The sequence below is a fragment of the Garra rufa genome, chromosome 6 (genome assembly GCF_049309525.1).
Source record: "Garra rufa chromosome 6, GarRuf1.0, whole genome shotgun sequence".
Classification (NCBI taxonomy): Eukaryota; Metazoa; Chordata; class Actinopteri; order Cypriniformes; family Cyprinidae; genus Garra; species Garra rufa.
In genome coordinates this window covers 24,934,240-24,949,676 of record NC_133366.1, presented here as the reverse complement: position 1 = coordinate 24,949,676, position 15,437 = coordinate 24,934,240, and the positions used below count along the sequence as shown (strand labels likewise).

General features: G+C 34.9%; 1 protein-coding gene across 1 annotated transcript in view; it reads left to right on the top strand.

Annotated features, from left to right (window-relative positions):
* The window catches only part of prkx (protein kinase X-linked), a 61,752-nt gene that overhangs the window by 14,160 nt on the left and 32,155 nt on the right, over nucleotides 1-15,437 (top strand). The window contains exons 2-3 of the mRNA XM_073842095.1: nucleotides 9,576-9,744; nucleotides 11,667-11,930. Coding sequence (XP_073698196.1) covers nucleotides 9,576-9,744; nucleotides 11,667-11,930 — 433 coding nt within the window. The remainder of the gene's footprint in view (nucleotides 1-9,575; nucleotides 9,745-11,666; nucleotides 11,931-15,437) is intronic.

Genomic DNA, 15,437 nt, shown 5'->3' with positions numbered 1-15,437 from the left:
AAATTATCATGCAATTCTGACTTTATTTCTCCCAATTGTGAGTTTATATCACATTATTCTGAGGAAAAAGTCAGAATTGTGAGTTTATATCTTGCAATTCTGACTTTATAACCCGCAATTACGAGAAATTACTGAGAAAAAAAGACAGAATTGCAAGTTTTGTATCACAATTCTGACGGAAATAGTGAAAACTTGAGGGAAACTGAGGGAAAAACTTGTTTTGAGTATTCAAAATTCATGAAAACATCTTAGGATCTTGATGAACAAATCATTTAGTTTAAGAATTGTGAACTTTTGATGGTCACAGAGCTTATTTTCTGCAAAAACCCCAAAGCCAATGAAAACAGCTTATTGTCGAGGGAACCAGAATTCACCAATCCCTGCAGCAATCTATTATGCAATTATGAGCAATGAGATATATTACTGAGAATAATTGTGATTATCATTTCAAATCAATTAAATTTGCGTCTTCTATCGTCTTCCCTTTAACTGCGATAAAATCGCTGTAACAAACAATCGTTCAAGCTCTGAATGAAGAGAATTTAAACTTTGAGCCATGCAGACTATGCTCTAAGATGGCATTGTGTGAGATGCATACAAATTATATGCTGAGAATGTAAAATATTCACTAAGCTGTAGGGTGGGTTTACCACATTATTTAATGACAGCAGGAAGCGTAATCTGTTAAATGCTTTCACAAAGTGCATTTACTCTAAAGCCATGTGTGGTTCATTCTAAAAGAAAGGGAATAGAAGGAAAGCTCATATTTGTTCTTGTATTGTTTCAGAGCTTCATTGTCACTGTATCAGTCTTTCAAAGCACCAAAGAGTTGAATAGCCTATAAAAGCACAATAAAAGGATAAACCTTGATGGAAATTTTCTAACTTTAGCTATGCATAATCTTTTTTTTTCTTTTTACTATGTAACATACTTACGTTTGTGTTGTTTTCTCAAAACGTGATTAATATTGTATCTTTTACTTGGTTTATGCACATACATGAGTGAACTTTTGCAAAACTTGTAATGCCGAAATTTGAAGAGGGGGTGTGTCTGCTGTCGTGCGTGCAGCCAGTGATGAGAGCAGAGATCGGCGCATTGTGTTGACAGATGTGGCTTTCAGTGAGTGAAAAACAATGGCTTTACGGTGGTGTTATGTCACAACATTTTAAAGATATGCCTTTTCTATATACTGTATTTTTATAAATATTTATGTTTTAAACCGTGGAGGTGAGCCAATGGATTTCACACAAGCAACGTGAAAACTGCGCAATATGTTAAAGTGAAAGTAAAAACTGACAGTGCTTTCAGCATCTGACGTGCATTAGGGCTGCTCGATTTCGGCAAAAATCATAATCACGATTATTTTGGTCAATATTGTAATCACGATTATTTAAACGATTATGACAGGGTCCAAAACATTATAAAGTGATTAATTTAAAGATAGCAATACAGCGAGAAAAAAAGATACAAATTAAAAAAACAGTGCTTAAAAAATACTGAATACTTTTATGCAAGTCTAAAGTAGTCTAACAATACTACATAAAATGAATGTAATTATGTTTATGTAAAATAAAACAGCGCCTTCACTGTAATAGTTAAACATGCTTTGTTTCTTATTAAAACTACAAACGTCCTTCATTCAAGAGCAGTAAGTGATTTTTCTCTTTGTATTTTTACGTTTTATTAATATTAAGCACAGAGACGGCAGAAGGAATCTTATGTGTTGCACTTAACCACACGGATCCAATATACTGTTACACACGTATTTTCATTCTCAACTGTTTATGATCATTTAAGACATAACTGACAAGCGTTTACATGAATAATCACCAAGCGCCTCATTTAGAAATATTTTTGCGTGTATTTGAGCATTTAAACGCGTACATGGAGCTAAAAGATAACTTTACAAGTCCGTGTTCTGCTCCGTCTCTGAGCGCATAGACAGAACAGCGAAAGTTTTCCTACGTGCTATTAAAAACAACATCAAAGAAACATTAATAAATCAAGCACGTCCCGTTTTATGAAAGTCACATTACATGATTTTGCTGATTTGCATGTGAAATTATGCTTTTATGGAGGAGCGAAAGCACACCACTGGAAAGGGGGCGGAGTGGGCCGCAATAAACAAAGGAAGTAAAATATATGTATATGTTATTTAAGTAATATAATACTTGATTTATAATAATTGTTTAAATTAATATAACTGATTTATTCTTTGAAACTTTAATTAATTTATGCAATTGCAATGCCTTGGTTTTAGTAAAATTAGTGCACAGTCATAGCCATAAATGCAATGGTACTAATAATTGGCATAATTCTTTCGGTGTTTTGGTTTTCGGTTTTCGGCCTTGGTTTCCTCTTTTTCGGTTTTCGGTTTCGGCCAAGAATTTTCATTTCGGTGCATCTAGGGCTGGGCGGTATGACCAAACTTTTATTTCACGGTATGAGAAATTTTATTTCACGGTAACGATATCTTTCACGATATAGTTTTTTATATAGGTAGTTATTCCAGAAAATGTACAAAAGGGCTTAGCCAACGTTACTTTTTTCCCGGTACTTTAGCCTACTTTGTGTAATAACGAAAACATTTATTTCAGTGAAAAAATAAGTCCAAAACTCTCTATTTTAACATTTTGAACAATAAGGCTCTACAATATTTTGCTTTTTTATTTATGTGTTTTAATTTTTCTGATAATCAAATGAAAGCATAAACATTTATTTATTTTTAATCAAATGAAAAATAAACCCTTTTAATTTTGGCAAACAAACAGAGGTTTAGTGTTAAAATCAATACATGGAAGAAAAAAGTATATACAGTTTAAAACGTTTAAATAATAATTGCAGTATTTTTTCTACAATTAAGTGGTTAATCTTGTTGTAATTTATTTTTTATCATATATTGTTTTATGTCAATTATTTAAATAGGAATATATAAACACCTACATTATACTGTACAAAAGTAATACAAGACAATATTTTTATTTAATGTTAAACCGTACTTTTTATTTTGACAGGTTGCCGTGAAGTTTCAGTGTGTATACAGTAGGGGTGCACCGATCCGATATTAGGATCGGATATTGCCCCCGATATTGAAAAAATAGCTGGATCGGGGATCGGAAAAATTTACCGATCCACGGGCCGATCCAATGTTGTTGGTTTTTTTTTGTTTTTTTTTTTCCATTTCTACTACTACATTTTATTTATTTAAATTTATTTTAAGTAGGGCTGGACCAGATTATTCGAATATTCATTCGATTTTAAATTTTGAGATTACTAAAGTACAGTCGGGCTCACTTGAATCGTGGAAGCAAAACTAGGGCTGTGCTGTCACAATCACAACCGCGCCTCCGCGTTCAAATGCACGCAGTAGGCTAAAGCTGACCACAAAGCCCCAGCAAAAATAATTACCATGAATGTGTCGTGGGAAAAAGTAAGGAGATATTTGAATTATTTATTAATAAACAAGTATTTGACACAAAGATGAAGTTGACACTGGTACATGATAGTAGCTACATGACGCCATCTGCTCACTGGACGCGCCTTTAATGCCTAAATGCATCTTTATGGTTTATAGCTAATGAAAGACTTTTGTTTTCGATTTGAATTATTTAAATATATTAGTCTTACCTTTATGAGTAAAAATTAAGTTCCACATCGCACCAGCGCTTTCATGTCCTGCAAAGCGTGCTTCAGCTTTACTCTCCCCACAAACGATTGGATATGAGCCTAATAGCACACATTTATCTAGGTTAAAAGATTAAACTAATATTGTGATATGCTTTAAGTTTTTAATATCTATGGATTTTAATTTAAATCGTGATGACTTGAGAAGCCTAAATTGGTCTGCCGCTGGCCGCTTCGTTACTTTAAAAAAACAAAAACTTGAATTTAACAAATAAAAAGTGTTCCAAATATATTTCTAAATTTACTTTATTACCTAAATAAATGAAAATAAATGTAATCACTTTGCTATTAAAACCAGCAGCTGTGTAATGGGGAAGAGAAAGAGAAACAAGACCGGTTTCAGTCGGACTCGGGCCAGTAATTCTGATTGAACTGTCGAGGTTGTTAGGATTTTTTTGCAACGAATGTTTGTTTAACAGCCTATTTAACATTATTATTTAGGCTAGTTTCATATTTAAATGTATTATTTCTTTGATTTATTTGAGCATTTTGTAGTTACCAGCAACAACCACCCCTTTCTCCTCTCATCAAAGACATGCGATGCAGTTCTAAAAAGTCTCTCGCTGTCAGTGCTTGTAATGATTTTTGCGTCTTTCTCGGACAGTTTTAAATGCATCCACACTGCTGACATGTTAGCTTGCATTAGTGCGCGCCTCTATTTGATAGCTATAATCGGTATAATTTTCGGCCTTTTCGCATATTCGGCCAAGCACCGAAAGAGCTTTTTTTTGTTGCTATTTTCAGCTGAATAATTTAGGTTGCCGAACATTCAGTGCATCCCTAATATATAAAGAGGAAAAAAAATAAAGGAAAACATATAGGAAAGACACTGCACTGAAAGTTTTAGCACCCCAACCCAAACAAGGTACATTTACATGCATTAATTTAAATAGAATGGATAGATTCTGAAAATTCTGTTAATATGAACTCTAAAAAGCCACAGTTATAATGTCACTTTGAGTTTCATTGTCATTTCTGCCTTGTTGACAGTGAATATTGTTAATATGTAGGGTGTTCACACTTGTAGTTTGGTTCGTTTAGTTAATTTGGAAAATGATACATTTGGTCCTGGTCTGCTTAGCGTTCACACTGCCATTTTTGACAGCGAACCTAAAGATACCAAACCTAAAGGCAATGCCATCACAAACTGATTGGTCGAGTTGAGTGATATATATTCCATGACAGAATTCACCAAACACTCCAAACAAAAGGAAAACGTGTGTTCGAATTAAAGCAAGTGTTTTTCGCTTTTTTTTTTTTTTTTTTCCGTAGTCAACTACACCTATGCTGTCTGCTGGACTGAACACGCTTATTGTTGCGTGTATGTGATTTTATTTTTACCACCTGCAAACTCACAGGCTTGTTCCCTTCGTGAAATCATGTCGCATAGCATCACATCTTGTGATTACTTCCTGTTTTTGGTTCGTTTAGAAGTATTTGGTCTGTGTCGTGTTCATATTTAAATCAAACCGCACCAGCAATCTTTTGAAAGCGGATCAATACCGCCGAAAAGATGGGTCTCGGTTCGCTTTTAGACAAACTGTGGTGCGGTTTGATTGAAATATAAATGTGACACGGACCAAATACTTCTAAATGGTAGTGTTCACACTTACTCAAATGAACCGCACTAACAGAGCAATCGCACCACAGTTCAGTGTGAACACACCCTTAGTCTTATCGAGTAACCAGTTTGTTAGACCTAATAAACATATGGACTTTTTAAAGACAAAATCATAAATGGTAATCTTATCATAAAAGGTGTATGTGAGAAAAATGTTTGAATGCTATTGAGAAGATCATATTCAGCAATAGTCATGTTCAAGTGTTTACATGCTTAGTTGTTTCCTATTGATTGGATTAATTCAGGTCTACACTACTCCTTTCAATCCGATCAAAATTTCAGATCGTTCAGATCGAGCTCATCCTGATCGATTGAGGTTTACATAAAGGCTTTTCAATCACATCGAGCCATGAGTCTATAGGTGCATGTAAATGTAGCTATTGAATGCACTTGCCCAACAAGAAGGTGGAATAGTGAAGCACTGTTTCTGTCATAATCCGGGTTTACATTACAGATTTACGTAAAATGTGTGCAGTATTTTATAAATATCCATAAAAAAACACCATTTCTTTTAACCGATGTTAAAATGATGACTAAAATATAATTTTCATTTCCTCTTATCTTGAGAAGAAAACAATTGGTTAATAGAATTTAGAAAGTTAGAAAGTATCGCAGTTTTGTGCAAATCTGTAATGGAAACGCAGCTACTGTTGTATTCTATAGTGCCTTTGATTTCTTCACTTTATGTTCACAATAACAACTCATTTGGTGTTTTGAATGTGTTGCCACCTGAATAAGATTCCACTGTAACAGACAGGAAACACGATCTAATAATGTGTCATCAAGTGTCTTGCTTCACACGTTACCAGTCCCGTTCTCTCCCCTCTCAAAAGAGCCAAGGCATTTGTTTTCTTCCATGCTTGTGTAACCATGTCAACTCAGTGGTCTCTGAACAAAGATTCCTTGTGTGAGGTAAATGTGTTAAATGCCAACATTCCATGTCAGTTATTCCATCAGTTTCGTAGCTCGTAACTCATCACAATGCAACTACAAGGAAATGTAGGTCATCTGTTACTACCCTCTTACAAAAAAAGCTGAGCTGTACTGGTGTTCAGTAGAACATTAATCATTTTGCTTCTAATTCTGTTTCTTGAATCTAACTCTGTCTTATGACCACCATATTATGATGCATTGTTTTGGAAACAAACTAGTCATGACTGTTTCCCGAACATGGTCATGTCTTCGTCATTTGAACCTCATTACTTTAACAACATAGGTCCATTGTTAATGACGTCACGTGTATGTGGTGGAGTAATAAATTATGCTAATTCATTGATTCGAGATCTCTGAGATGCTGTTGTGGCATCTGATGACTAATTTACTTTTTTTTCCCCTGTCATTTTGCTTTATTTGATGTTTGATCTATCACAGGTTTTCTCTTACGTCATACTTCGGAGTTCCTGTAGGCATTTATGCACATAAGCTCTCTTCAAAAACAACACTTATTGAGGACGCACAAAAATATATAGATTAAAATGCTTATATATTTAGATATAGATTGTACTGCATGTTATCTTGCTTATTGTGCACAAGAGCATAATTTATTTAGTCCATATGTCTTACTAACAAGAAACTATGCATTTTCTGACAAATTATGGTTTCGGAAAACACCAAATCATTGAATTATGTTGGTAACAACAGACTTGCGACCAGTTGGCTAACTATGCCTTTGGAAAATGCACCTATATACAGTCAAGCCCGAAATTATTCATACCCCTGGCAAATTCTGACTTAAAGTTACTTTTATTCAATGACACAGGCTTCTCCCCAAAGGTAATAAGACGATGTACAAGAGGCATCATTGTGGAATGTGTATTTTTTAATAATACTTTGCACTGCAGCCACTGGAACTTCAAAACATTTAGATATGGTCTTATAGCTCTTTCCAGACTTGTGAGCAGTCACAATGCGCAGCTGCAGGTCCTCAGTGAGCTCCTTTGTCTTAGCCATGGCTGTTCACAAACCAACAGCAGAGAGCTTCTGTTTTTCACCTGTTGAGTTGATTAAAACAGCTTTTCCCAATGAATCAGGGTAATTCAGATGCTTTAGAACAGCTTGGACTATTTGGAATGGTATAGAACTTTGGATTTTCCCACAGACTGTGACAGTTTGCAAAGGGTATGAATAATTTTGGACATGCCACTTTTTGTTCAAATATAAATAAAAGCTGATAAATTTTTTTTTCGACAATGATGCCTCTTGTACATCGCCTTATTATCTTTTGGGGGAAGCCTGTGTCGTTTCCGGTCAAAAAAAAAAAAAAAAAAACTTGCTGGTTGAATAAAAGTAACTTTAAGTCAGAATTTGATAGGGGTATGAATAATTTCGGGCTTGACTGTATACACACACACACACACACACACTGCCGCTCAAAAGTTTGGGATCAGCAATGATCTTATGCTCATTTAAAAAAAAAAAAAAAATGATATATATATATTTGTTTAGAAATGCAGAAAAGTAATATTATAAAACATTTTTTAAATTTTAATATACTTTAAAATTAAATTTATTTCTATGATGCAAAGCTGAATTTTCATCAGCCATTACTTTAGTCTTTAGTGTCACATGATCCTTCTGAAATCATTCTTAATACCGATTTATTACTTTTATTATAAATTTTGGAAACATTTATTTGGAACCTGTGATACTTTTTCCAGGATTCTTTGATGAATAAAAAGACAAAATCTTTTCTAACAATATAAGTCTTTACTATAACTTTTTAGCAATTTAACACATCGTTGCTGAATAAAAGTATACATTTCTTTCAAAGAGAGAAAGAAAGAAAAAAATGACCAAACCCAAAATTTGAACGAGCTTTTTATTTTTAGGAAATTTTATATTTTAAATAAATGCTGTTCTTTTTAACATTTTACGTATCAAAGAATCCTGAAAAAAGTATCGCAGTTTCCAAAAAAAAATACTGACAACACTGATAATAAATCAGCATATTAGAATGATTTCTGAAGGATCGTGTGACACTGAATACTAGAGTAATGATGCTGAAAATTCAGCTTTGCATCAAAGGAATAAATTATATTTTATAAGTATATTAAAATAGAAAACCACTATTTTAAAATGCAGTAACATTTCACAATATTGCATTTTTTCTGTATTTTAATCAAATAAATGCAGCTTTGATGAGCTCCTTTTAAAAAGCATTAAAAATCTTACTGACCCCAAACACTTTTGAGTGGCAGTGTATATATAAATTAAATTGATCAATTTAATACACCTTTGCTGAATAAGTATTAATTATAGTTAATTCAAAGTATTAAAAAAAAGCAAAATATCTTACTGACCTCAAACTTTTGAACCCTAGTGTAAACCAAATACATGATTTCTCATTTACGTGTTTTTTTTTTACCCCGCGATTACATCCATCAAAATGTCAAGGGTGTTTGTTCTGTCTCAGGTGTCTAGGTAAAAATTCTTTCTCAAGCCAAAGCTAGGTTAAACAAAACACAAGCCTCTCTGCAGTATCTCACAGCTCCTTGATCCACTTCATTCCCCTTAAACCCAAACAACTGCCACTTCATGACTGTGGTTTTCCGCCTCTTGACCTGAGTGCTAATAGTACACGCAGTGTACACTAACTCCTCACGTGCACATTTCTGGGCATGTCTCGTCAGATTTTTTTTTTTCTCTTCTCACAATGCTTTTTGGTTTCATCAAGGATTAGTTAAGCATTTAGTGTGAGGCTTAGGTCTAAGAGCATATAATAGGATGTATTGGTCCAAATAGCCTGTCGAGTTGTCTCCTGTAGGTATTGACCTGTCAGGCTTGTAACAGCGATCCGGTGAGACTGAGTGGCTTGTAATTTGGTGGGTGGTTCAAGGTGCCCTGCTCTTTCGCCTTGAGGGCTCTCTCTGTCGCCATTGATCATATGTGTGTAGCGTAAGATCTATTACCCACTGAAACCCCTGTCCCCGTACAGTAGAAATCAAAGACTTCTTTGAGACGGGTCCTCTTTGAGAGTTTTGCTCTCTGTGCTCCGAGTGCCATTCATCTGTGGACAACGGATCTCTGTGGAGAGACCAAACACAAACATGCTTCTGTACTATTAGATAATATTTTAAAATGTCGGATAAAGCATTCGTCACAAAAGAATTTTAAATTTGATGGTTTCCTTTGAACATTGGGAAGAAAAACTGAGCAAAGATGAATAAATTCACCCTGGTTTTTAAGTATGGCTGTGGATGACGAAAGTGTTTTAACATTGATTTCTGCATTGTAGCCATTTTTCTTATGTCAATATTCCACATTGTTTCAGGTACAGGAACCTTTGGAAGGGTTTTTCTGGTGAAGGATAAAAAGACGAGAGGTTTCTTTGCTCTGAAAGCGATGAAAATCCCAGATGTGATTCGTCTGAAGCAGGAGCAGCACGTACATAATGAAAAAGAGGTTCTGACGGAGGTGAACCATCCTTTCCTTGTCAGTCTGTAAGTGAACACTACACAACATTAACATAAAGGCTACAACAGAAATGAGAACACTGCTACACACTGTTATCTCATAAACATACAATAGGTTATGAAACATGTAAAACATTTCAACATACTTAACCAAAGACATCAATATAAAATGTTGTTTGACCTTCTGCAATCACTTCAGTCACTTCAAAACTTTAAATTTATCATTCTATATTTTTAACTATAGATACTAATCTTTACTATACCAGTGGTTCTCAAGTAGGGGCGTCAAGAAATAAAACAGGGCCTTGTGATTTCCGTGATATGGAAAACATGGACGAACTCGTGGAATTCAGTCATAAAAATGGAATTTACTGTATAACTCAGAATGTCATGGAATTTGCCAAATTTTAGATGAAAAAACTAAATCAAAAGTAGGTCAGTACACTCGAATCAAAACACTGGACTAGTTTCTGTGAAAATAAAGCCACAAAAATACTATTTAAATGTGAATGCTTAATGTTCTGTGTTTCTCTGTGTAAATTAATGGTTTGCTTTATGGTTTGGTTTACTGCACACATACTGAAGTGCGAGTGACTCTTGCAGTGTTTTTAGCCTCTGCCACATCAATATGTGAGTACATGAACACATAAACATAATCTTTAGAACTGCTCTGAGAGTCGCTTAATGCGCATTTTACTGTTTCTTTTGAGAAAACCCAAAACTATTGTCATTATATATACAAAAAAAGAAACTTTAAGGTCTTTACAGCAACCTGTCAAAATGAACGTTTGGTTTAACTTAAAGAAATTATGACAGAAATACAGTCAAACCAAAAATTTTTGAGACACCTTCAACGCTCCGCACATTATCACCATTAATTCACTTTAGTTTAGAAAATTTTGGGTCTGAATAATTTTTGGTTTGAGTATATATTACTTTATGTATAAGGTATGTATAAAAGTATTGTTAAAACATTATTTTTAAGGAATATTTACCAAAATAATGTAAAAACAACACAGTATTTACTTTTTCTTTTTTCTTACATATATAATAATAATAATAATAATAATAATAATAATAATAGATTTTTTTAGAGATGCTTTTGATTATTCAAATTTAAAGAAAGCATTAAAACAGAATCCAGAAAATTAATGGAAAACAGAATTTGTTAAAAAATGAAACAAAATTTAAGAAAAAAATAAAACATTTCATATGACATGACATTTATAATTTAATTTAAAAGGGCCTGAAAATTACATTTTTGTTAAACTTTTATTAAATTGCTGTTAAGTTGTGTAAGTTTGAGTATGATTTCAATGAACTGAATGATGATTTCTGATTAATAAAATTAAATTTAACTATTAAAACAGAATCTAGAAAAATTTAAATGGGGCAAAAATGGAATCCAGAAAAAAAAAAATGGAATTTGGAAGAAAAAGTGACGTTTGGTAAAAAAATAAAATGGAGGGTTTTTGAAGAGGGATCATGGGGTCTTGGAAAACCTGAATATTCGAGGCAGTCAAGCTAGTAAAAGCTCCATGGCCATTTTTATAATGAATATACATTTTTGTAATTATGCCAAGCTTTACTTAAATAAAAAATTAGCCAGTAACTTCTTTAAAAAAAACAGAATAATTAGGGGCCTTTGAATATATTTATGGGCGATGTGGGGCCTTGAAGTTAAAAAGGTTGAGAACCGCTGTACTATATCATGATTATTGAGATTATGACATGACCTCAGCTTGCTATAGAGTTCCTACTGTAATTATTGGTTGTTTACAGTTTTTTTATTTTATGTATACAATTACAATTTTTTATTGTAATGTAAGTCCACTCTTTTTTTGTATATCTTATAGCCGATTTGTCACAAGGATATGGCAAGTATACACATGTATATGTAACTGCTATATGAATCAAATCACGTAACACATAATGTGGATCTTTCTCAGGTTCTGGACGCACCATGATGATCGTTTTCTGTACATGTTGATGGAATATGTGAATGGCGGTGAACTCTTCAGCTATTTACGCAGCCGAGGTCGTTTCAGCAACAGCACTGGAATGTTTTATTCAGCTGAAATCGTGTGTGCCATTGAATACCTCCACTCCAAAGAAATCGTCTACAGAGACCTGAAACCAGAAAATATACTGCTGGACAGTGAGGGACACATTCGATTGACAGACTTCGGGTTTGCTAAAAAGCTCTCAGAAAGGTATGTTGAAAATTTGTCATCTACAAAAAGAAAAAAACTGTGTTTTTTTATTATTATTATTATAAAACAGCATTTTTTCAGTGTAAACTTTAAAAATTGTTCAATCCGAAACTATTGTTTAGTGTAAAACATGTTGAAGATTAGCCGATAGGCTGTAGATTCATTAAATGATGAACTGTTTCCTCTAGAAAGCCGTTTATTCAGTGTAGCGGAGCCTCTCCTCCATTGGCATCCATTCAAAAAAACGGCCTTTGGTCTACTTTCCCACGTACTGCCAAAGCAGAAGCGTTAGCATTAAGCTTTTGTGGCTAAAGGTTGCAGGCTTGCCTTCAAGTGGGTTTGTTAGAGCTCCAGACAGATGAGTAGGTTCTTCTCATATTTGGTCTCTAAAAATGGCATTGGTGCATTCCTCCCAGAAACAGTCAACATGTAATAAAACTTGACTGCAGATATCACACTGTTTTTCTGTTTGTTGTTGATGTCCTTTCAGCTGATGTATTATTACATTGAAGTATACTCATTTCCCCTTAATATACTCCTAGATAGATCTGTTGTTGTTGTGAAACCTTTTGAAGTTATTTTTAAGTACATAAACCAGGGAGGGAGAGATAACTGAGCAGCAGTTATCTGAAGTGTTTGTCCTTGAAGATTAAAGTTGATTTTAAGATTGGATTAGGCACGCTGCAGATGCTTACCTTTGTTCCATGGCATTTTAAAGGAGAAGTTCACTTCCAGAACAAAAATTTACAGATAATCCAAGATCTTGATGTCTTTTTTTTCCTCAGTCGTACAGAAATTGTTTCTTGAGGAAAACATTTTAGGATTTTTCTCCATATAGTGGACTTCTATGGTGCCCCGAGTTTGAACTTCCAAAATGCAGTTTAAATGTGGCTTCAAACAATCCCAAATGCGGTTGTAAACAGTCCCAGCCATAGAAGAAGGGTCTTATCTGGCGAAAACAGGTGTATTTTTAATTACAATTTATATAGTTTTCAACCTTAAACGCTTGTCTTATCTGCCTCTAAAAATAATTTCAAAATCATCCTATATTGCTGCAGAAGTACTGATCCAGTGTTTGCAAAGTGAACATGCAAAGAAGATCAAACACCTTTATCAAAAAAGGTAAAACAGTGAGACAGATGGGAGTTTTTCGACATACCCTAACTGTCTTGAATGGGGAAAAAAACATAGTTCAGGCAAAGCAAGAGAAGATGAGCATTTGAAGTTAAAAAGTATATAAATTGTCATAAAAAAAACCCCAAAACAAAACACAATTGTTTCGCTAGATAAGACCCTTCTTCGGCTGGTATCGTTTGAAGCCTCTTTTAAACTGCATTTTGGAAGTTCAAACTCGGGGCACCATAGAAGTCCACTATATGGAGAAAAATCCTGAAAAGTTTTCCTCAAAAAACATAATTTCTTTACGACTAAAGAAAGGAAGACATGAAAATCTTGGATGACAAGAGGGTGAGTAATTTATCTGTACATTTTTGTTCTGGAAGTGAACTTCTCCTTTAACATTCCTAGTGTTTTCATCGTCAAATTAAATGTAAACCCTTAGACCTACTTTGGAATTCAGTAGGAGATCAAATTGAGCGTTTGGAGTTTTTCAGAATCTTAACTGTGTTGATGAACAAAAACACTGCAACGAACCACCACGTCACTCTTCGTCCTTCAAAATATCCAACTGAATGCCTTCATTCACTATACAGTGTGACTCCCCCTACAAAAGACGTATAGGATTGCTTCTCTGGGTGTTACAGCTCTCCTAATATGAGAGTCTTTAACAAAAAAGGCTTAGCTTGGCCCCCTGGAGCATCCATCAACCCACCGTTATTAATTCTGAATGAGTGCAGCCAATGAACCATGGACCAATTTAAGAGTAACCTTGCTGAAATTTAAAATCCCTCTGGTTGTGCCCCCTGATAGTATCATTCAAATAACAAAAAAGAACAAGAGATTGTGTGTGTGTGTGGCAGTGTTTGTATATATATATATATATGTGTGTGTGTGTGTGTATGTGTGTACCTGGTATTCATCACGTTGTGGGGACCAAATGTCCCCACAAGGATAGGAATACCAGTAGATTTTGACCTTGTGGGGACATTTCTCAGGTCCCCATGAGGAAACAGGCTTATAAATCATGCACAATGAGTTTTTTTGAGGAAGTAAAAGTATGCACAATCTCCTGTGAGGGCTAGGTTTAGGTGTAGGGTAGGTGTAGGGCGATATAAAGTACGGTTTGTACAGTATAAAAACCATTACGCCTATGGAATGTCCCCATAAAACATGTAAACCCAACATGTGTGTGTGTGTGTGTGTGTGTGTGTGTGTGTGTGTGTGTGTGTGTGTGTGTGTGTGTGTGTGTGTGTATCCGTCTGCAGTGCAGAGTACTGCAGTGCTTTTTCAGAGTCTTGACCCCTCTGATGTGTAAGCATAATGGGTCACGATTCTGTTTCTCTGTGCATGAGAAAGGACCCCAGAACGTCAGGGGTCTGACTCTGATGTGCAAGTGACCCACATATAGAAACTGAAAGCACTGCCTCCGGTCCAATAGAGAAGACAACTGTCCCCCTGCAAGCAACAGCTTTGGCTTTTTCAGTCTGAGTAGATAACGTCTGCACAGATTGTCATGTGGCAACAATGCCACCTGGTGGCTATATTTGCATTTGGCTTTACGTTGAAAGATATTTCCTGTTTGCCATGACCAGTGATCATTTGAAGAGCTTGTATTGTTAAAATAAGGACTTTGGAAATGTGGTTCTAGATCAGGCATCAGGTTTTTTTTTTTTATACATATATATAAATTCTTTTAGGCAGCATTAGGGCATTTTTCATCTGTTTTTCTTTTATCATCTTGTCAGAGTGTCAGCTCAAGATGAGGGCTTATTATTGTGTCAGAGTTACTGATGAATTGCAGAGCTCTTATTGTGGTCGTCTTTAGGGGGCCGAAGGAGGGACCTTGTCAAACTGTAGCTGCACAGCTTCAAGTGGCCAATCAAAGAGACAAAAATAAGCGAAATTCAGAGAAAAGTCACCTTCATCACAACAGCTTTGATGTCCTAAAGGTTTTTGAAAATTCGACTGAATTTTGACATGTTTACATGCTTGTTACAGCAATGCCATAAACTCGTCAACCATCACGGCAAAGAATAATGGTTAAATAAAACCTTTTCTAGTCAAACAAACACACACACACACACACACACACACACATCCATGCAGGCAAACGTATTGTTAAGTGAGTCATCTGGTGTGCTTATATTAATAACAGGATTTGATCTTGATAACCGGATCAGTTTTTCCGCTGCTCCTATTAGCATGCAGTCTGATATAATTAGAGTAAACATAAATCATCAGAGGCAATCGAAAATCACGTCACACCAAACCTCTCTCACAGTTCATTGGAATGCTGTTGTGAGCTGACACTGAGAGGCTTCAGTTAACACAAGGGAGACTAATCCTCTCTATTACAGAGAGAAGAACTAAAACCAGACGGCTGAGCAC